Source organism: Labrus bergylta, chromosome 2 (genome assembly GCF_963930695.1).
Source record: "Labrus bergylta chromosome 2, fLabBer1.1, whole genome shotgun sequence".
NCBI classification, from domain to species: domain Eukaryota; kingdom Metazoa; phylum Chordata; class Actinopteri; order Labriformes; family Labridae; genus Labrus; species Labrus bergylta.
The window spans coordinates 22,267,390-22,287,523 of record NC_089196.1 but is presented as its reverse complement, the minus strand read 5'-3'; the positions used below and the strand labels follow the sequence as shown (position 1 = coordinate 22,287,523).

At 40.7% G+C, this 20,134-nt stretch overlaps 3 protein-coding genes across 8 annotated transcripts in view; 2 read left to right on the top strand and 1 right to left on the bottom strand.

Moving 5' to 3' along the window:
- LOC109991580 (rho guanine nucleotide exchange factor 28-like) overlaps positions 1-8,138 on the top strand; it is a 41,091-nt gene extending 32,953 nt beyond the window's left edge. For 4 of the 5 annotated variants that reach the window (XM_065948993.1, XM_065948985.1, XM_065949008.1 and 1 more), the window contains 16 exons: positions 509-759; positions 879-1,004; positions 1,094-1,211; positions 1,634-1,888; positions 1,977-2,053; positions 2,158-2,336; positions 2,478-2,575; positions 2,686-2,877; positions 3,549-3,680; positions 3,797-3,930; positions 4,012-4,059; positions 4,455-4,559; positions 4,686-4,850; positions 6,006-6,257; positions 6,366-6,744; positions 7,099-8,138. In XM_065948993.1, the coding sequence (XP_065805065.1) occupies positions 509-759; positions 879-1,004; positions 1,094-1,211; positions 1,634-1,888; positions 1,977-2,053; positions 2,158-2,336; positions 2,478-2,575; positions 2,686-2,877; positions 3,549-3,680; positions 3,797-3,930; positions 4,012-4,059; positions 4,455-4,559; positions 4,686-4,850; positions 6,006-6,257; positions 6,366-6,744; positions 7,099-7,289 (2,702 nt within the window). In that variant the 3' untranslated portion in view covers positions 7,290-8,138. The remainder of the gene's footprint in view (positions 1-508; positions 760-878; positions 1,005-1,093; positions 1,212-1,633; positions 1,889-1,976; positions 2,054-2,157; positions 2,337-2,477; positions 2,576-2,685; positions 2,878-3,548; positions 3,681-3,796; positions 3,931-4,011; positions 4,060-4,454; positions 4,560-4,685; positions 4,851-6,005; positions 6,258-6,365; positions 6,745-7,098) is intronic. The other variant, XM_065948989.1, reaches the window with a different exon arrangement.
- Positions 8,139-8,254: 116 nt separating this feature from the next.
- On the top strand, positions 8,255-16,165 carry osmr (oncostatin M receptor). Its single transcript, XM_065949015.1, has 17 exons — positions 8,255-8,375; positions 8,459-8,613; positions 8,771-8,918; positions 9,432-9,704; positions 9,814-9,943; positions 10,156-10,304; positions 10,432-10,565; positions 10,657-10,798; positions 11,537-11,622; positions 11,729-11,942; positions 12,215-12,400; positions 12,508-12,609; positions 13,246-13,413; positions 13,631-13,783; positions 13,925-14,006; positions 14,114-14,198; positions 15,143-16,165. The coding sequence occupies exons 1-17, from the start codon at positions 8,255-8,257 to the stop codon at positions 15,458-15,460; spliced, it is 2,646 nt and encodes an 881-aa protein (XP_065805087.1). The 3' UTR covers positions 15,461-16,165.
- Positions 16,166-17,072: 907 nt separating this feature from the next.
- Positions 17,073-20,060, bottom strand: sb:cb288 (uncharacterized). 2 transcript variants are annotated; one of them, XM_065948975.1, is made up of 5 exons: positions 19,836-19,994; positions 19,304-19,361; positions 18,858-18,929; positions 18,122-18,206; positions 17,073-17,884 (listed from the first exon to the last, which is right to left on the bottom strand). In XM_065948975.1, the coding sequence occupies exons 1-5, from the start codon at positions 19,893-19,895 to the stop codon at positions 17,836-17,838; spliced, it is 324 nt and encodes a 107-aa protein (XP_065805047.1). In that variant the 5' UTR covers positions 19,896-19,994; the 3' UTR covers positions 17,073-17,835. The 2 variants fall into 2 exon arrangements, with proteins under 2 accessions (XP_065805047.1, XP_065805051.1); XM_065948979.1 differs by lacking the exon at positions 19,304-19,361 and having other exon boundaries at positions 19,836-20,060.
- Between the last annotated feature and the right edge of the window lie 74 nt (positions 20,061-20,134).

Below are 20,134 nucleotides of genomic sequence, written 5' to 3'. Positions count from 1 at the left end.
TGTGCATGAGGTCGGGATGAGCTAATTTGAGAAAGCAGCAGGATATATTCAGGGAAATTCACCACGAACAAGTGGGGATGGTTGATTACGTTTGTATCAAGTTACTGGTACGCGACTGGCATACGTCCTGTGAGATCTCCATGCACATAATGAAACTGTTAACCAGTATGTTCTTCCTGGCTCTTTTGTTGATATGGTGAATATGATGAACTATGAGTTTCTCTAGGATGAAGGAAATTGTCATAATAGTGTCTGAGAGCCACTCCACACCCCCTTGTCTGACAGGTTCATAGGTGAACAACCAACTCAGAAGATATCAGGAGAAATCCTGCCTGAACTTTTCTAGACATTTTCATGTGTATATTCAAAAACGCCTAAAGTAATCCCATTATCCCCTGAGATTTCTCCAGTTAGTGAGATCATATCATGCCTTGAGAGATCTGTGTCCATCTCAGCATCTGATTTGCACCTGTAAACATCCACATCCACTTTCTCTGACCCATCATAGAGCTTATGCAAACAGAGCTGCACCACATCCAAACCCTGACGGTCATGTCTGAGGTGTTCAGGAGGGGCATGCTGGAGGAGCTGCAGCTCGATTTGGACTGTGTGGCACGGATCTTCCCCTGCTTGGACCCCCTGCTGCTCTTTCACAGAAACCTCTTTGGTGCACTGCAGGAGTGCAGACAGACTGCAACCCAACCTGAGAACCCCCGAAATTACCTCATCCATCACATTGGAAGTGTGCTGCTTCAGCAGGTTGGTGAAGACAGATTTAAGGGAATAAACACACACAGATATATGTTTATATTTTGTCAAACGCACACATTAACACAAGTCTCTAATCTGTAATTCCTCTTTAATGGCCTCTTTCTTAGTTCTCTGATGAAAATGCAGAGAAGATGAAGCAGGTGTACGGCGAGTTCTGCAGCCATCACACCGATGCCGTCAATGTTTTCAAAGAACTGCAGCAACAAAATAAAAAATTCCAAAACTTTGTCAAAGTAAGCTCCTGTCTACAGACTTCTTGGGCTATTGATTAACATATAAAACAATTTGATTCTCATTTTGGTGTTGATTTCTCTGCTCTCAGCAACAGAGCAATAACTCTCTGGTCAGACGGAGAGGGGTCCCAGAATTCATCCTGCTGGTCACTCAGCGCATCACCAAGTACCCGGTGCTGTTGGAGAGGATATTACATTACACTCAGGGTATGTTCTCTCTATCTTATAACAATACTGCAACAGGTTGCTTTGTATACGCTTTTCCTTAAATTTAATATATACATTTTCCAAAATGATTTTTTTTTTACTACCAGCTCTGTCTGACTGACAAACAATGTTTGTATGGGGTATAATGGTACGGTGGTGCAGTGGTTAGCGCTGTCGTCTCACAGTCCAAAGACATGCTCGTTAGGGTAATTGGTGACTCTAAAATTGCCCATGGGTGTGAATGCTTGTCTGTCTCTTTATGTCAGCCCTGTGATTGACTGGTAGCCAGTCTAAGGTACTCCGCCTCTCAAAGACAGTTGGTATTGGCTCCAGCCCTCCAAGACCCCTAGCAGGGTAATCCATAAAGATAATGTATGGATAATGGTATCTTAACGTCACTTTTCTTTTACCTCCCCCCACAGAGGGAGGTCAGGAGTACTCGGATCTGTCCCGAGCTCTGGCCCAGATCCGAGATGTGATCGCTGCAGTGGACCTGACTGTAAATAAGTACGAGAGGTGTCAGGAGCTGCAGGAAGTGCTGGCCCGGCTGGAGAACAAGAGCTTTGCCAAGCTAAAGAATGGCAAGGTTTTCCGCAAGCAGGACCTTCTTTTGAAAAACAGGGATCTGCAGTATAAAGGGCTCGTCTACTGGAAGACTGCCACAGGACGTCTAAAAGGTGTCTATAAATAACATTCAGTCCCACAAGATATTTTAAATGTAACAAAGAGCCAGCCTCATTTTATTTTCTCCTCTCTCATTTTCAGATACTTTGGCTCTTCTGCTCACAGATGTTTTAGTCTTCGTACAAGAAAAAGATCAGCGCTTTATATTTGCTGCTGTGGTAAGAAAGACTTGACCTGAAGAAAAGTCTGAAATCAAAGATAGCTTGTTCTCTATTTCTGTCTATCCTTTGACCCATCTTTTTGTGCTTTTTTCTTTTCACAGGACCAGAAGCCTCCTGTGATCCCTCTGCAGAAGCTCATTGTTAGAGAAGTAGCCAATCATGAGAGAGGGATGTTCCTAATCTCTGCCTCCTCAGCTGGACCAGAGATGTATGAAGTTCACACTACCACCAAAGACGAGAGGAATGCATGGATGAGACAAATACGACAAGCTGTTGAGAGGTGTGTGTTTGCATGTTTGTGACATCAAATCTGTAGTGTGTTTCTGTGCATGTTATTTAAATGTGTGTGCGCCTGGTTAATGTGTGTTACTCACATTACTTACTGTGTTTGTGAGTTACTCATTTTCTGACCCACTTCCAGTTGTCCTGAAGAAGAGGAAGAGGAGGAAAGAACCGCCGAATTAGAGGAGGCCAAGAAAGCGGCAGAGGTGAGAGCTCAGAAGATCACCAAGTTCCAAGGTAAGAAAACATTTGTGTGCTGACATGCAAATATAAATCTGTTCCTTGAAGCTTTGCTCTATGTTAGAGCCAGAAACAACAGCAGGTCGTTTTATTGTGTGTTTCTGCAGAGACTCTGTTGGTTCAGGACCAGCGAATCTGCAACAGCCTGGAGGAGAAGTTACAGCTTTATGCTGAGCTCACGGAGTTAACCCTGCGATCGCCAGAAGCTGTACAACATCGCCATCTGCTGGTGGAACCAGAAACTGACAGCGAGACGCCGAGACAGGCCTCGTCTATACTCACGGCTGCCCTCAGAGAAGGTGAACGATAAAAATCTTATCTGTGGCAACTTAATGATGCTGCATTAAGTTTGAGAACATATTCTCATGTCTAATTTTGGCACATCCTTTTAACTATATTTTAGCATTGTGAAATATGAACATGATTTCATCCTTCTGACACGTTTTTCAGTCATCATCCCTTTAAAATGTATTTCCACACTGGCATATAGATTTTGAAAGTCTTAACGTTGAATCAGATCTATTTATGACGAGAGCCTGGATAAGATTATGGTAAACACAGTTTCACACACTTCATCTAGTACTGTCCTCCTGTACACGCAGGGGCTTAACCCTTACTGAAACAATTGCCTTCATTAACCTATAAGCACATTTCAGCCTTTGTTTATAGCAATGGAACACAAAAACTGTTATAAAAATTAAGATGTTTAGAAAATGTTTTATAATCTTCTTCATTCTGTTCAGTTTTTCTTCATCCACGGCAGCAAAAGCACATCTCTAATTATACTAATATGACGTATACCAAGTAGAATGACTCTGGAAATATCAGTAATGAAATATCAGTCTGCATGCAATATGAATGGAAACAAAACTAAAGTGTGAGTGAATCATTTATCTAAAGTAGTGTGGTACAGTAGTGTGTACTGGCATACTGGGAGACTAAAAAGCACCATGTATATTTGTTTCTGCAGCGGAGAACCTGATCTCCATGCTGCAGGCCCGTGATGGTCTTTCTGTTCCGAGTCAGGGCTCACCTGTGGGAGGACCGGAGGGCTTCAGCTACAACAGCCACGGCAGCAGCATCCAGGAGTCTCCATCTGAGCGTAAGTGGCAGATCCACTGAAAACCTGACCATTTATTTTCCGGATGTGCTCAACAACATTGACTTACACACACCAGCGGTAACACTTGGGTCTTTCATCTTTCTTTGTTGCCTCAGCTGATTATCTGAGCACGCTCAGTATGAGCTCCACGTCTCTTGGATCAGACAGCGAGCTGATGGGAATGGACAGCGCGTTGTGGAGCTCTGCTGCTGAGCTGAAAAGTGGAGACACCAAAGGGACACTGTTTAAGGTTGAACACTTTGAAACCGCTTAAGAAATGTATTTAAAAATATGCCTAAGTGTCCATGTGTAATAACACAGATTTCTGCAGGTGGCAGAGAGCGTCCAGAGTCTGACTCAGCTCCTTTATAGTCTGCAGGTGAGGAAACTATCTGTGACGGAATCTGCGAGTGAATTTTTAGCTTTTTAAAGGATATGATTGATATCAAATACTGTAATTTTCTGATCTGTTTTTTTTTTGTTGTTGTTTTCTTATTACATATGTAATCTTTCTCCCTTTTTATTTTCTTTAGAATTAATTATTGAGAAAAACACTCAAGTTGTCATTTAAAATTAAATACATAACCTGAAAAATGTTGTGTTCCAGTCATTTTAAAGTGCTATCTTGATTTAAGAAAGGTTTAAGATTTGAAAGGATTTAGTTGCCATAAGCTGACTGAACAAATGTCACCCTAGCACTCGTATGTAATAAGCATGTTAATGTTATAGAGTAATGCAGATTGTGATCAGGTTTTCTCCTCCTTGTGTTGGCAGGCTGCTGTAACCCTCCAGGACAGCTGCCATGAAGTCCAGAAACTCCTCCTCCTGGAGGGAGACAAACCTCAGCTCCGAGCCCTCACTTCCATCCAAAACAGTGTGGTAATATAAGTGTTTAGACTTCAAACCAACACCAACATGTACACGTGTTCTGAGGAGGCTAGACTATAATTCTGTGTTCTAGTTTTAAAATAAGAACATACTGAACCTGTTTTTGTTTTTATCCAGGAGCTCGAGAAGCAGAGGAGTTTTGATAAGAAGAAAGAGGAAGTAGAAAAGAAAGGTTCAGAGAGGAGGAAAGAGGAGGTGGAGGGGGTGAAGAAACTTCATGTGAGGCTAAAACAGGAGCAGCAACGCTGGGACAGAGAATGTCTGACCAGAGAGAAACAACAGGTGAGTCTCATGCTTATGTTTCAGCAAAGTTACCTGGACGCTCTTTCGTCTCCATTCTGTTATTTCTCTCTCTCTCCCTGCAGTTGTCACCCCATGGCAGTTTGGGGCTACATTACCATTGTTTTGGTTATTATTGTTGCCCATCTCTTTTTTTCCGTGCCAGTTTCTGGTAATTTCACACCCAAGTCAATGCTGTCAAATCAGAGGTAGTTATTCTAAAACACCACCTGTTGCTGTGATGTAGACTCGACCAAAGAACAGAATTATTAGAAAAATTCAACAAGATCATATTTGCATTCTTAACCCCTTATAAAGTCATGGTTTTTATATGTCATAAAACACTGTGATGAATTCAGGAATGCACCTCTCTCTGATCAGATTCTTGCAGATCGTAGATATCAACAGAACTTCCTGTGAAGTTCAGATGTTTTGTGGGGAAATGTTCTAACTTCCTTTTTTCTGTTGAAAGTGGGTTTGTGTTTTTGCAAGAACAAACAGCTAATGCAACATGTCAGGTCGTCATTTCAGCTCAGCAGTTAGATTGCGTACCCTATGTGGCCACAGGCCACAGGCTCATACAGATGCGCAATGAAATGTAAAGACTGTTCCGCAAGGCCATGCAATAAACACTCAAAAATGACTAATACCAACCTTCAACAATTGTTACATTTTCCCCCACTCTCTCCTTCAAATGTTTCCTTTCAATCTTTATTGTCCCGCAAATAAAGGCATACATGACCCCAAAATATCTTTAAAAAAATCCAATATACTTTAAATACAAATTCAAGGCTAATGTTGATCGATAAATTAAAGTTTCTGCTTAGCAAGTTTCTTAGCATAACATTTTCCCAATGCTATAGTACTGTCAATTAATCACAGTTATGAAATATTCCTGTTTACTTTTTTAAATTCTTAAATACTCAAAATGTGCCACATTGAAATGCAAAGACAGCTAGCATCCTTTTGCAACAGAGCCGCCCCCAGTCTGTAACGTTCTGTGTTGGTTTATATGTGAAGCAGGAAAGTCAGATTAATAATTTGCGTATAAAAACAAACATGTTGAGGTCTCTTGATTGCATGTGTTTCCAACCTTTTTATAAATAGTGCACCACACAATCAGCACTCCTTTTTTAAAAGTTACATATCTGTCTCCAGAGTGAGCAGGAGAGTGCACTGGCGCAGCGAGAGCAGCAGTGCTTCCTGGAGGCGGAGCGTCTGCGATGCGAGCGCAAGGAGCTGGAGGCTCAGCTGCTGGAGTATCAGCAAAATCTGGACCGACTAAGGGACGGCCAGAGGAGTGTGGAGCGGGAGAAGGAAAACATCGAAGCCCAGCAGAGGCTCCTGCAGAGCTGGAGACACAACCGTCAGAGCAGTCTGCCTGTTACCATATCACTGGATGGATACAAGGTTAGAAAAGATGGGGTTGATTGACAGGAAGGTAGAGGATCAAGATGTGGGGATGAAAATATTTGCCAGAAAAAAGTACAAATACCAGGTGTTGTTTCCATTTCCCAGGTGTCTGGCCATAGCCGCTCAGGCAGCCTGGATGGAAGCTGTTCATTGTACGAGAACGAGGCAGCTTTGCTCACCTCCCTCCAGCAGAACCGCCTCCACCCGCCTGCCAACAACAACCAGCACCAGCGACTGCTCTCCATGCCAAGGAAGAACCATGATGGCTCTCTGAACAGCTCCAGTTACACCGCTAACCTTGGCCTCAGTGCAAGCCTCTACAACAGCCTGAACACCCTGCTGAGCCAGGCTCACAGCAAACAGCCCGCGGATGGTCTGACATTCCCGAACTACAGCAACAACCAAGGCTGCACCCGGCCTCTGAACGACTCCACCCACCCCTTCAGCGGCAGAGTCTCTGCGCAGCCACAAAGGACCAACAACAGTACGTGCAATGTTTGAATGGGTTTAATATAACAGTTGACCTACTCACAAATTAATTTTCACGGGTGAGGACATTTTTAGAAACGTCTTTTTTATTGATTGAGGGTTTGTTGCATGACTAAAACTGTGAGCTCAACCATAGCATTTAAAAACACTGGATTTAGGCAGTGCTGAAGTAAACAGAGTTCATCTGGAACTGTATACATGCTCAAGGAAGGCATAACATCAGTCAACGGTACATATTGATATTTTAATGTAATACAAGTTTTTAAGAGAACACAGATAAATTGAATCTGAATCTATATCTTACAAACAAAACAAAAAATATCCTTTTTTAAGACTGTTCTTTTTCTAGCAGACTTCAGCACGCAATCGGACAGGAGACCCCTCGGTCCCTGGAGGTCTGAGATCACTGGTCATGGACTGTATGAGGGCGACTTCTCTTCATCTCCCTCTCTGACCCCCCTCCTTCCACCGCAGGCTTACCTCTCCCTTGAAGGACAGAACGGGGAGGAGGTGGGCGAGGAGAATATAGTTTATCTCTGAGAATCCTAATGTAAGCTCTCCAACATGTAACAGGACAGACGATAACATATATATGTGTGTTGCTTTGTTGTGGTTGTGTATGTTTGTGTCTAAATGTGATGGAAATAAGTTAATTTTTGAAGTAATACAATAAGGGAAATGTTACAGGGGAGGTGCTGTGCCTTTATCAGTGTACATGTTAACCATTCTCTTCCTACGTGAGGAAACCATTGTGCCTTTTTGCAAACAATTTCTTTGTAGCTTTTATAATTACACTTCCCATGTTTTTACTCCTACTTTGATACTGTAAGTGTTTGTTGCACTTTGATGATGGACAATGTACATTAATTCCCCCCAATTAGAGAGTTAGTGTATCAGGAAAACCGAACAGAAGCTGTTTTCTCAAGAGCACTTAAAATAAATATTTAAGAGGCCTCCCCTAAACTATGTATGTATAGACGGCTTTATTCCTCCATGTGTTCTTTAATAATATTTATAAGGGATTTCGAGCATCTTAAAGACATAAATATGCCAAAATTATTATATGGATGTAAAAAATGTGTATAGTTTTTTTTGTAAAGGCCACCTATGCATGCTTTGTTTAAAGAGGATCTTCTATTCCTCTCATTACTTTTCTCACTGAAGTGCCAAAAATCTTGCTATCTGATACTGTAAGAGTTTCTGTGATGGATGGCTATATGTGTTCTGTTTGTCTGCTTTTTGGATAAGTTATTGTGTGTAAATTGCTTCATGCACTGTTAACATGAATAACATTTGGTTTGAAATGTGTCCTCTTTGTGTCCAAGTAACCAGAACTGTGATGTTCCATATGAATAGTGTTGTGTATATAAAACTATTGTGGCGAACACATGTGTGTTTTTCCTGTGTTTTACTTTTAACGTCAGTCATGTTTGCACACCTCTCAGGGATTGGTGCTCTTACATTATTGTGCAATACTCAGGCAAACTGCCAGTAACCACTGACCCATGAGACTTTCACTTAATGTGTGCAGCGCTGACTTTCATCACTTCTCTGAGATCATGATACCTCTCAAGATATCCTTGGTTTGCCTGCTTTGGTTGTATCGTATATCTTCTGAGGATACTGGTGAGCTTGACTGATTTAAAATCTTCCAAGAACTTTAACTTTGTGCTGTATTATTGCATTCATTGAGGTTCATTGTGCTCCAGTTTGGCAGCGTTCAAGGCCAAGCATCACTCATCTGCAGGCTCTGAGTGACAGGCAAAGTCTCTTGGTTAGCTGGCAGCTAAACCACAGCAGCTTACTGGGTGATGTTTATGAGATCCAGATTGGCCGTACTTTAAACCACACCATTATTTATAATGTGAGTGCGTAAGTACTTATTGTCTGGAGTTGAGGCTCTATAAAGTTGCATCCCTCGTATTTCATGGTATATAGATTGGTCTACATTTAACAGCATTTATAATGCTAATGAAAGTCCTGTTAACGTAATGTAACATACTATACTCTGTTTTGTTTAGAGAAATATTAGTGTACCGTCCATAGATTCACATGAATACACATGGACCTCGGAGCTGCCTCTTGAGTGTGTTGATCATTCAGTCAGGATACGAAGTTTCTACAATAAGTCTGTCCCAAGTCCCTGGAGCAGCTGGAAAACAAATGATGGTGAGAAGGGTTTTCTCTGATTCTTAGTTTTCTTTATTTGTAACAATTTTAACCTGAATCCTTTTAAATAGGGTTTTAAACAGCAATATGTCATCCTAATATATTGCTGTTAAGCTATTCAGTCAAACAGAATAACTTTCTCTTGTCTGTATGTGTAACTTTGTAAAAGTAAACCAAATGCTGGAAAATACCTTAGTTTTGTGGCTCACACTGATCATCAAATAAGCACCCAATTCTGTTTTCTAAGCAAGGGTGAGGCTCCTAACCTTTTTCTCTTCGACTATCTTATCTTATACAAATATCAGAGTTTTGTAACTCTTGCAGTCATTGCAAATGTTGCAATGTACATCCTGTGCAAAGCCTGAATATGGATGGATTATTTTCTCCTTGGTCATAATTTGTTATGGTAATATAGTTCTCAATAGTCTCTAGTCTTCCACTGAAGGTTGATATTAAAGAGAGACAATAGCTCATAGAACCTAACTGCACCTCTGCTTGTGCACATTTCTCTAGGAGCCCAGGCAATGGATAAGACCAAGATTTTTCCCTTCCAGCGGGTGCTGAGAGAGGGCACCAGCGCCATGTTCTGCTGTGTTCCCCCTCTAGGAGTGAATATTACCAGCATATCCATCAATAACAGCCCACAACCTCTTATCAGCATTAGTGATAGAGTCAAGGCTATCACTGTAGAAAAACTAAACATCATCAAATCATTCATTGACGCTCTGTCGATCATATGCAGCGATGACGCAGGAAACAACACGCACATCTTTAACTATGTGAGCTGTAAGTTTGAATTATTTGTTTTTTTTGCAGTCCATGCATCCAGTTATTCAATTTAACTTAAAAGAGCCTTTGCCTTAAATGTGTGTATGTGTGTGTCTGTGTGCTGTAGCTCCTCCCCAGAAGCCCGAAAATCTCAGCTGTGTGACATCAGACATGAAAACTGTCACTTGCACCTGGGATTCAGACAGAAAACAAGAGCTGGACAATCACAACAAGAAAACACACACACTGCACATACAGTATGAGCACACATTAACAAACTTTGTGGATTCAAGGCAGAGAGTGCTGCGTTTATGTCAAAACGTTCCAGTTTGCACAGCTTAGAGGAATGTCATTGTCATTTGATTTTTTTATAGTCCTATATTGATGTGTACACATCAATATAGCAAGGGACAGGAAAGATAGAAAATATGGATGATTTTTGTATGCCCTTTTTATGTCAAAAACCCAGGAACTCAGACCAGCCTCCCATCCTCTGTGAACAGTTGTCTTGTACTTTTCCGGCCATCCCCCAGCTGGAAGAATACAACATCAGTGTGGAGGTAAAGGACCTGCTGGGAAAGGAGACAGAGAGCTACAGCTTCAACATCTCTGACAGAGGTCAGACATCTCAACAGAATATGGACTGTAGCGTATGTGTTTTGTGATACATTTTCAATTATGTATTTGAGGGTTGAAAAAGGCCACAATTCAAAAATCTGCCCCAAAAAATGTCATATGCTTTTAGTGTTTCCTGTTGTGGAGCGGTGTAGCGTAAGCCCCGGGGTTACAGACACCACTGTGTCCTGGTTCATGCTGTGGAACTTAACACAAGTGAGCCTCCTGTGTCAGGTCAACACAGTCCCAGGCGTCACAACAGTGGTAAGTTGAACCTCACTTTTGCTTTTCTATATGTGAAAGTTGAACATTTTAGTGCAGGTTTTTAAAAGTTGAGTCTGTGTGTTTGTAACAGATGACATGCAACAGTGTGAGGGAGTTCTGCAAAGTCAAACTGGAACATCAGCAACCCAGCACCCGCTACACCACAAGGGTACGCTGTTCTGCTGATGGCAGACTCTGGGGAAAATGGACTCAGCCTGTGACCTTCAAAACCTGTGAGTACAAGTCTCTAGGTGCTGTGCAGTTAATCACAATTTCACTGTGATTGTCATATGACCTTTCACAATTAACACATTACCAATGACCAAATTCATCACAATACATAAGAAAACAAGTTGTGCTTTCTCACTCAGCATTAGTACATAATGGGCATAATTGCCCTACTTTGACACAATTTTGAAGCTACTCAGATTGAATTCTGCCAATTTAGTTTTGAAAAGGTGCTATGGGATTTTGTTTCTGTTCAGGGCAAAAATATTACGTACACAGATATGGTGTAAAACATGAAGAAAAGAATAGACATAAACACTGTGAGTTATAGGTAAGATGCATTTTAAATGCTGTCAATATATTTCACTTCATATCATACAGGCCTAATTACAAGTGTAGTATAGGGTGTACTGGGTACGGTAAAGTCAGTTCCTAACCAAGTATAGTTATGTAAGAGTCAAGACCATGCTAACATTAAACCTAGACCAAGAATGTTTTGAAGGGACACTTCAAGTCAAGACAAATCAGGCTTACCTTTCAACATTCATGATGGCAGGACATCATGGCTCCCAGGTCCTTGTCTTTCTTAAATCACTTAATTTAATCAGTACATCATACACATCCCAAAGTTGGTTCAAGGCCAGACTGTAACTCCTGTTAGCCTTAGGTTTATACTAGAAGTGATTTGATTAGAGTGATAAATGATTCTCCATGCGAGTGTTTCCTTCATGTGCTTGCCTCAGATCCCTTGGTGACCTTGGATGTGTGGAGGAGAATAACACAGCTGCCAGATCAAAACAGTCGTCAAGTTACTCTCATGTGGACTCCAGTGAGACTCCATTCCTTCCTGTTTTGCAGAAATATTGGTGTTATAATGCACAAACTTGACAAAGGATATGTTCGTAAATAACGTCCACAACCACCTCTGTTCTCAGCCTGTTACTGGCTCAGCAGCAACAGTAAACATCAAAGGCTACAAGGTTCAGTGGTCTCAGGGAGGCAGAAACCAGACAGAGCTGAAGAGCAGTGGACAAACTCAGGCAGAGGTGTCCATAGGTCCAGGACAGTGTGACTTCACTGTCCAGGCTGTGGTCTCCATTGGCTCCACCGTCCCTGCTCAAATCACAGTCCCACAGCAGGATGACCAGGGTGAGTGACACATGTTGAATCAGCTAAGATGATTCATTTAAAACCTCTTCTTAGTGGAAATACCCCTTAAATATAATGATTACCATAGGCTACAGTCCTCGTCACACTGGTCTCTGGTTCGACTTTTCCTATTGTTATCTGATGCAAGTCATACCTTACATTCTCTCCCAATGTTTATTGTCACTTATCAAAAGAGCTTTCCCTTCTGCTGTCATGTGACTTTCATTGCTACTCTTGAGATCGAAACAGTTTGAAATTGTGTATCTGTGCAGATAAAAATGCATCAGAAAAGTGGTTGAGCAGCAACTCAGCTGCTGGTTTCAATCTGTCCTGGGCACAGGATGAAACCGCCACATGTGGATACACTGTGGATTGGTGCAGTCTGGGAAATGTAGTGCCATGTACTCTGCGATGGGTGAAAATGTCTGAGGGAAACAACACATTATTCCTACCTGGGAGTAAGTTTTCTCTTTTGGTTTCTCTTCTCTTCAACTGTTCACCGTATGTTTAGATCCTTCCAACTCTTCTTACTTGTACTTATGACTCACACTTATTCTGTACTCAGGACATTTCAAAGCAGGCTGCAGGTATACGTTTAGTATCTTTGGATGCAAGGAAAATGGACACCGACTACTGGAGATGCAGACTGGATATTTACAAGAGCTAAGTGAGTTGTATTTCCATTCATGTCTTGTTCTGGAAATGTGTGTTCTTTCATTCGTGTATATCAGACCACTTTATCTCCTAAGGAGGTTAAATAGGTATTTGATGGCTGGTCTCAATGGCACATACTGATAAGCCTCAGGACTGATCCTCGACAGACAGGGTGGAGAGATAAACTGCAGGAGACATGATGCTTACATGAAGACAACGCTACATAATCATCATGACGTCTACAGTCAGAACAACAGGATGAATAGTTCAGAAAGAGAGGAGATTCTTCTATATAAAAAACAACTCCCTTGTTTGCTTATTTTTCTTTGCCTATCTTGTGTTTAAAATCCTAAATAAAAATAGGAAACATATTTAAATATATCAGGTCTTACCATAACAATGCAACAATATATTCCGGAACTTGAGTCCCCTTTCTCATTAATATAATTAGTTAGTTTTAAGTTACATTAGTTTTTAGAATTCCCAGACTCCTAATGAGGTTTTAGAGTAGTCATAGCAGCAACTTTCTAAACAGCTTCTGACATTGGTACAACAAGTCAGAAGTCACATTGTAACTTGAAGTCTGTGACGTTGATTCTATTTCTTTTTATTCGTCTCCCTTCCTCATGAATCGCCTTCATTTCTTTAGAATCCGTACCATCTCCGAGTCTGATCAGACTGGTTCGGAGTACTTCCTCATCTGTGATGCTGGAGTGGAGTTATAGTGAAGATGACGCATCTCATCCAGCGTTCATCACTGGTTACCTTATCACAGTGCAGGAACTAGGATCCGTCACGCTGTCAGGTGATGTTTCAGGTGAGTGCAGGGGGAAAAACTTCAAGTGCTAGTGCTTCTTGATATTCATCTTTTTAGATTTAGAATAATAAAGTAATACAAATTACTACAAGCTGACTGTCTTCACAAGTCATTTCAGATAAGCATCACTAAGAGGATGAGTCTTGTTTTTTACTCTTGTGTTGTAATGCTTCTAGACAACATGAAACCAAGTATTTATATTCTTGTGTACATCCAGATCTGTTGAACGTGTTGGTGTCAGACCCTCATAGGAAGTCTGTGACCATCGAGGGTCTGCAGCAGAATCAAGAATACACTTTCTCTGTGAGCGCTCTCACTAAGGAGGGACCTGGACAAGCTGCAAGCATCACCGTCAGGACCAAAACTAACTGTGAGCTCCATGTGCACTCAGATCTACACAAATCTAAACGCTATTGATGAATTCTAGTTCGTTTGTTTCTGTTGTAGCACACAGGCCTTTTTTTTACCAGTCAACGGAGTAAAATTGTACACATTATTTCCTCCTTGGCAGACTCTTCTCTTATGGTTAAGATTCTGACTCCCTTCTTTTTACTGCTGGGCTGCATCGTCCTCCTGTGGCCTCAGAGAAAAACGTGAGTCATTTCCTCTTTATATTGTCATTTAAACATGAAATCCTGCCAAAGACAGCCTAAAGCCGCTGTCTTCCATCCTCTTTCTGTTTTTTGTTTCCATCCTCCAGGCTGCAGAGAGGGCTGATGGGGATCATCTTTTATCCTGCTGGCATGAACATAAAAACTCCTGAGCTGGACAGATGCCTGCAGGAGGTTGGACAACACACTGAAACAGTCAAATCCGGAAAAGAGCAAAATGACATACTAAGCTCACCGCAGCAAATATTTATTATACAATACATATGTTTTCCTTTTGTTATCTTGGAGATCTGGCATTTAAAAAAACACCTAAAGATTATTTTATGAGATAATTGCAAACATTGAATCCTTTATTGAATCAACGATAATGACAAGACAATGTCACTCACTCCTTACAGATTAAATAAAATAAAATACAATTTTCATTTAATTTAAAGAGGACATATTCTACCCCTTTTCTACCTTTTAAAACAGTCTCCTGTGGTCTAAATGAAACATCTGTGCTGTGCTTTGGTCAAAATATAACATATATCAAGCACCAGAGGAGGTTTGTTACCCTGTATAAACCAGCTCTCTCAGAACGCTCCCTTTTGGTGTGTGTGTCTCTTTAAATGCAATGAGCCCCCCCCCTGAGTTTTCCCAATAGACGTCACTCGTCTGTAGCGAGAATAAAAATGGCGGACCTGCTCAAAAATGTGTTCTAGGCTTGGGGTGGAGGGGGATTTTTTTATTTTTTTTACCAGAATCCCACTGTGACATCACAAGTTGAGCAAATTTGAAACAGAGCACTTTTCTCTGTGTTACTACTTCCGCAGATTATTTCACATTTTGTGGGTCGGTAGACAGTCAGGTTACCCAAATATGTGTTCAAAAATACTGTAAAAGTGGATTACTCATAATATGTCCCCTTTAAACATTTGTTTATTAGTCTAAAAGTAAAAAAAGAGAAGCTCCGTCATAGCTAGCTGCACAGCAAAGTAGATCCAGTTCTGGGCATACACAGCACTTTGTGTACACCAGGCCCTCAGATAAGAATAGGCTTCCATTGTCTAGACAAATGAACTGAATTTTTTGCACGATGTTCATATAATTATATTCCCTTCTGCATGTTTGCACAGACTGGTGAGTGGCTGCAGTCTCAGAAACCAGAGGAGTGCAGAAGCTGCGAAATCGAGATCCTGACAAACAGACCTCTTCTGAATTACTTAACACTGAGAGATCCTGAAGCCCTGAACACACCGCCCCCTCCTGGTCGACAATCCTCTCTTTTAACCCGGCCGCTCTCCTGTGATCTGCTCCAAGCAGAATACTGTCCACAACTGTGGGGCAGAGCACCTCTTCAACAGACTACATACATCACTAACGAGTCTTATTTTCCCACCACCGAGTTGGATCTGTGTCAAACACAACAAGTAACGCTCTCTGATGTCAAATGAAGCATTCAACTTTCTGAGAGTCCATAGGAATCATGCAATGTTATGTTTGTACTGTACACAGCCCTGAACTTGTACGTCATGTTTGTCTACATTTCAATAGTGCAAATATTATAAATGGATACTTAGTTCTTTAGTCATACTGACATTCTTAAGCTTTTCTATTTAAATGTGAAATATGTGAACTTACTTATTCATAGTTGGTAAATAGTCTGCTTGCGAACTGTATCCTAACATGCCTAAAAGTGTCTAAAGGTATTTAAACTATTCAGGATTTTTCCATTCAGCTTGTGAGGTGCTTATACAACTGAAAGTGTGAAAGTGTGTAACCTGTGAAGCAACGTACAAGATTCATGTCCTGATTCAGCTTTTCTTCAAGGTATACGTTCTGTATTTGTACACATCTGTATTTTATTATCAGGGTGTAAAAGCTGGTATTTGTAGTATAATTTACATAATTAAAAATGGTTGTGATAGTTAAAAATGTGTGGTCATTGCCTCTTAGTAAACCTTGAATTCTGCTCCCTGTAGTTCCTCCGTCAGGGACAAAACATCCATCTTACACTTTAACGCCTCTCGACTTGCTAAAATTTCAAAATCTGTGCCGACAGTTTGTTGTATTCATTTTCCAGACTTCTGTCAAATACTGTACACTCGTCACATTTCTTGAAGCTGATAATGTAACTTAATAAAGTGAATTTATTTGGTCTGCTGCAGCCTTTTGGAAACTCCAGATGCCAAAAGAAATCCGACTTTGCAAGCCAGGTTACAGTTCAAGTTTGTCTGAGGATCTGATAGTGTGTAATAATTACTGGTGCTGCCTCATCAAGAAACACACACAACTGGTTTATAGCTGTCACACACATAACAGTGTTTTACCAGAACTTTAATCTAAAAATAGCACTGTATGCCAGTGTAACTTGTTTTGCTCTTTTGAGAGGTGACAAACAATCACTCTGACTTTACATTTTTACAGTTTCAGTTTTGTTTTCCCACCTGTCATATGAGGGATGTTGCATTTAGCTGTTGTGCATATTCGGTGATTCAATCAGAATATCTACCATGTATAAGAGCCGAAGCTAACACCTCATTGTAAACAAATCAATCTGTTTGCTGAAGATTTAGCAGAATTTCGCAGTTCACTTCCCCACATTCCCTGCTCATTATTTATTTGACTTCTAAAAGAGTTGGGCTAAGTTGCAGAACTGGTTAGTTCGGAAGTGTGACACCAGTGCCGGGATGTTGCTGGAACAGAGCCAGCTCCTCAAACATTGTGACAAACAGTAAATTAACTAGTGCGGCTCAGCTGCTGCTGCTGCTGAACAGAGCCCATTCATAGAGGATGTGTCCATCAGGCGAGCATATTTCCATCTTGTTGATGGTATAGATTAAGAGATTTGACAGTTTGTAAACTTGACCTGATAATCAATGGCCAACATTCATTCACATACGGAAACAAAAGCTTACTAATCAGTGAAAAACCTTTCTTCTTTTGCTCACACTGACACATTTCATTGAACTTTGTGCATGACTCAATCCACAGTCCATTTCTTATCTCACTTAATGCTTATGCTAAATTATAAATATAATATGAAATTAATAAAAAATGACTGAGTCAGATTTAAAGTTTATTTAAGTCACAGACCGGGGCATGTATTTACATTCACAAGCAACTGAAGTGAAAAACCACCAACAGCAACATTTGTCACAGTTTAATGTAGAGATTCAAAAGTCATATCCAAGTTAAAACATCCTGAGTAAGGTGAATCAGTCACCTGGATTGAAAGACCAAAAAGAAAAACCATGAGAAGACTTGTATGAAACTAAATCCTTAAGATTTTAAATAATGCTGTACATGTGTTTGGCTGATTTCTCGGAACATCCCGGCAGCTTTAAGAGTTTTACCTTAAAAATCCTCAACTAGGACGATTTAAATGAACTCATGCCCCTCTGTACTTTCAAGAATATTGTAAAGACTGTGCCATAAAAAAACACCCAAACACCACAATCTGTTTCAGACATGTAGAAGCAGCGTATTGGTCATAGAGTGAGCTATGGCCCGAGCTGCTTCATTCCTCAGTAGTGCAGAGTTCACAGAGTAAAGCAGCACAATCTGACCTGCCAAAAAAAAACTGTTTTACACATCGTCACAGTTTCTTTGAGTCAACAGCAGCCACCAGCAGACAGTAACAGTAAAGGTTACAGGGTGACATAACCACTCAGTGTTTTTTCCCCCGTAGATTACTCTTTGGAATACATTAGGACAATCTTCTTGAGCAGAATATTGTTGCTGTTTTTTCTGACTAAGAGAAAAGTCTGCTTTTAACTTTGGTCCGCAACTTTAACATTCTAAATAATTTCCACCTGGCAGCCAGTCTTCACACAGAACTCCTCTGTTTTATCCGTACCCTCACCTTCCTGTGCTTTCTGTGAAGACAACAGGAAATGTGTTTGAACAATCAATCAAACATGAACAGAAATGTATTTTGGAGTGGGCAAAGTGTTGATCATGTGAGGCTCTTTGCCTTTCTTTGATGAGGGTACAAAGCTCACACGTGACACTTACGAGCAGGTGAACAAATGGAAGTCTGCAGCGGGCTGCGTCAACAAAATCAAAGTGAGGCTGCAGCTAAATCAAGTTGGTGATTGTGGTTTTTTTTTTACCGTTGTGGCGGCGACACCATGCATTTCCACAGGACAGCATAGAGAGCAAGAAGGAAGGCAATGAACAGTGTGGCTGCTATGGCACCTGAAAGCATAAAATACATAAACTATATGTATTTGCATATGTTACAACAAACATATTCAAATGATACATAAGGATGCATTTATCAAGTGTAACATGACTGCCCTCCAGTCAAATATAATCGAGTATCTTTCTGATGCTTTATGTCTCACATTTCAAGGGCCATACTTTTAGTTCTTCAGACTGTTATCCTGATTTCATGATACTCGTGTTCTTTAGAGGAAGGGGCAATGGGTTCTTTGTCCAATCTAAACAAGACACATTTATCCTCATTTTAATGTGTCACAACCAGTCAACTCAAAGAGGTAAAAAGTTAACTAAGCTTTGGTTCTATAACTGTGTTTTAACCATAGAGCGAATAAAACATGGACGTAGAAATCTACGTATCTGATGCAACCAATGAAAACAATTCTGAGCGATTTGAAAAAGCTCCTTTACAGCACACTCTAACTGATCAAATTAAATACACCTGTGTTTTTATTGAGGCTTGCTAATCTCTAAGTGTTGTCACCATACTTCACTTAATATGTGGCTTTTGACTCGAGGTGAAATAGGAACTTTTGTTTGCTCAACGTGATCCCTCGGGTGTTTCTCTCTGAAACTGGTCTCGTAGGGTCTACAGAGAGATCAGGTTTTGGTCAAAACTGGGCTTACCAGGTATGATTCCACTGGTCCTGGTTAGAGACTCTTCAGTGTGAGAGGGACGAGTGGATGCTGCAGTCGAACCTTCATGAAAGAGAAAAAAGGAAATTCTTCACAACAATGTCGACACTCAAATATTATGTGTGAGAGTTACTGAAGAGAAAGCAGTCAAATTAAATCAAAGATGTCACTTTTGGCTGCAAAACTTTCATACACTTAACAATCAATCATGCAGTAATCAGAAGATCAATTCATAATGAAGATGATAGATTCACCTGAAGAGGATCTCACTGTAATCTGACCCAGGTATTCAAAGGTAAAGGCCAATTGGGAGATTATTTGATATAATCCAAATATTGATCGTACTCAGATTTCCTAGATTAATTTAATAAATCTAATTGAGCGTATGATATACAAAACAGAAAAGGAAAAAGACTTAAAGAGGAGGTCAAGCTCACCATTTCTCTGTTGAACTGTGACTAAGAGCTGCCATGTTCGCAGATCTGGCTCAACTATCTGAAAATGCAACAGAACATATTGTTTAAGAAAAGCAGAGCGCAAGTGCAAAGACAGGACTCTGATGTGCAAATGTATCAGCTACTTTATTGCAGTTATCATTACGTTGGACACGAAGAAATAAAGGCAAAGAAGGAAGGACACTGCTGTGGTGGGAAACTTTCTACGATGGGTCTGGTAATGTGGAAAATCAGGCGCAGCTCAAGACGTAAAGATAAGGGAAACATGCAAAATGAGGAAAATAAGGCCACGTTTTTCCAAAAAAAAAACATTTGCGTCAAGGCATAGCGTACAGTCCAAGTATAACACCTTGGCGAAACATCACTTACAAAAGCCGTGGTAAACAAGTAACCTCAAATAGTAAAACCAGAAGGAACCCAAGAGAGAGACTCGCTCCTGGATCAACAGGTTTTTGATACGTCGCTGTACTAAAAGAGGATCAAAAACACCTATTTTAGTCGTTTAGCTTCTTACCTTCGAGCTGTTTCCATCGCTGGTGACAGTCCAACTCGTGTTTTTCATCTCCGTCCACATTCCCGAGGCTTTGTGGGTCACACTTCATCTGTTCGTGTTGTTTCTGCTCTCCAGCCCCAGCTGTGCTGCCGAGGCGCACTCCACATGCTGCATTCAAGTGCAGCTTTGAAACACCAGCTCATGTCTCCAATTCTGTTTTGAGTCTTTCATTTCGGATTTTTATTTTTTATTTTTTTTAGCATAAATACTACTTTTGCGCAAAAGGCAAACCTGTTTCATACAAGGACAGTGAGCTCACA

What these genes read in the sequence shown, in the direction of transcription:
- osmr (XM_065949015.1), top strand. Translation starts at nt 8,255, where the DNA reads ATGAGACTTTCACTTAATGTGTGCAGCGCTGACTTTCATCACTTCTCT. An exon ending in CACATTATTCCTACCTGGGA is followed by an intron (nt 12,401 to 12,507) that starts GTAAGTTTTCTC and finishes TTCTGTACTCAG; the next exon opens with GACATTTCAAAGCAGGCTGC. An exon ending in GCTGTCAGGTGATGTTTCAG is followed by an intron (nt 13,414 to 13,630) that starts GTGAGTGCAGGG and finishes GTGTACATCCAG; the next exon opens with ATCTGTTGAACGTGTTGGTG.
- sb:cb288 (XM_065948975.1), bottom strand. Translation starts at nt 19,895, where the DNA reads ATGTGGACGGAGATGAAAAACACGAGTTGGACTGTCACCAGCGATGGA. An exon ending in GCGATGGAAACAGCTCGAAG is followed by an intron (nt 19,362 to 19,835) that starts GTAAGAAGCTAA and finishes TTGCATTTTCAG; the next exon opens with ATAGTTGAGCCAGATCTGCG. An exon ending in ATGGTGTCGCCGCCACAACG is followed by an intron (nt 17,885 to 18,121) that starts GTAAAAAAAAAA and finishes TTGTCTTCACAG; the next exon opens with AAAGCACAGGAAGGTGAGGG.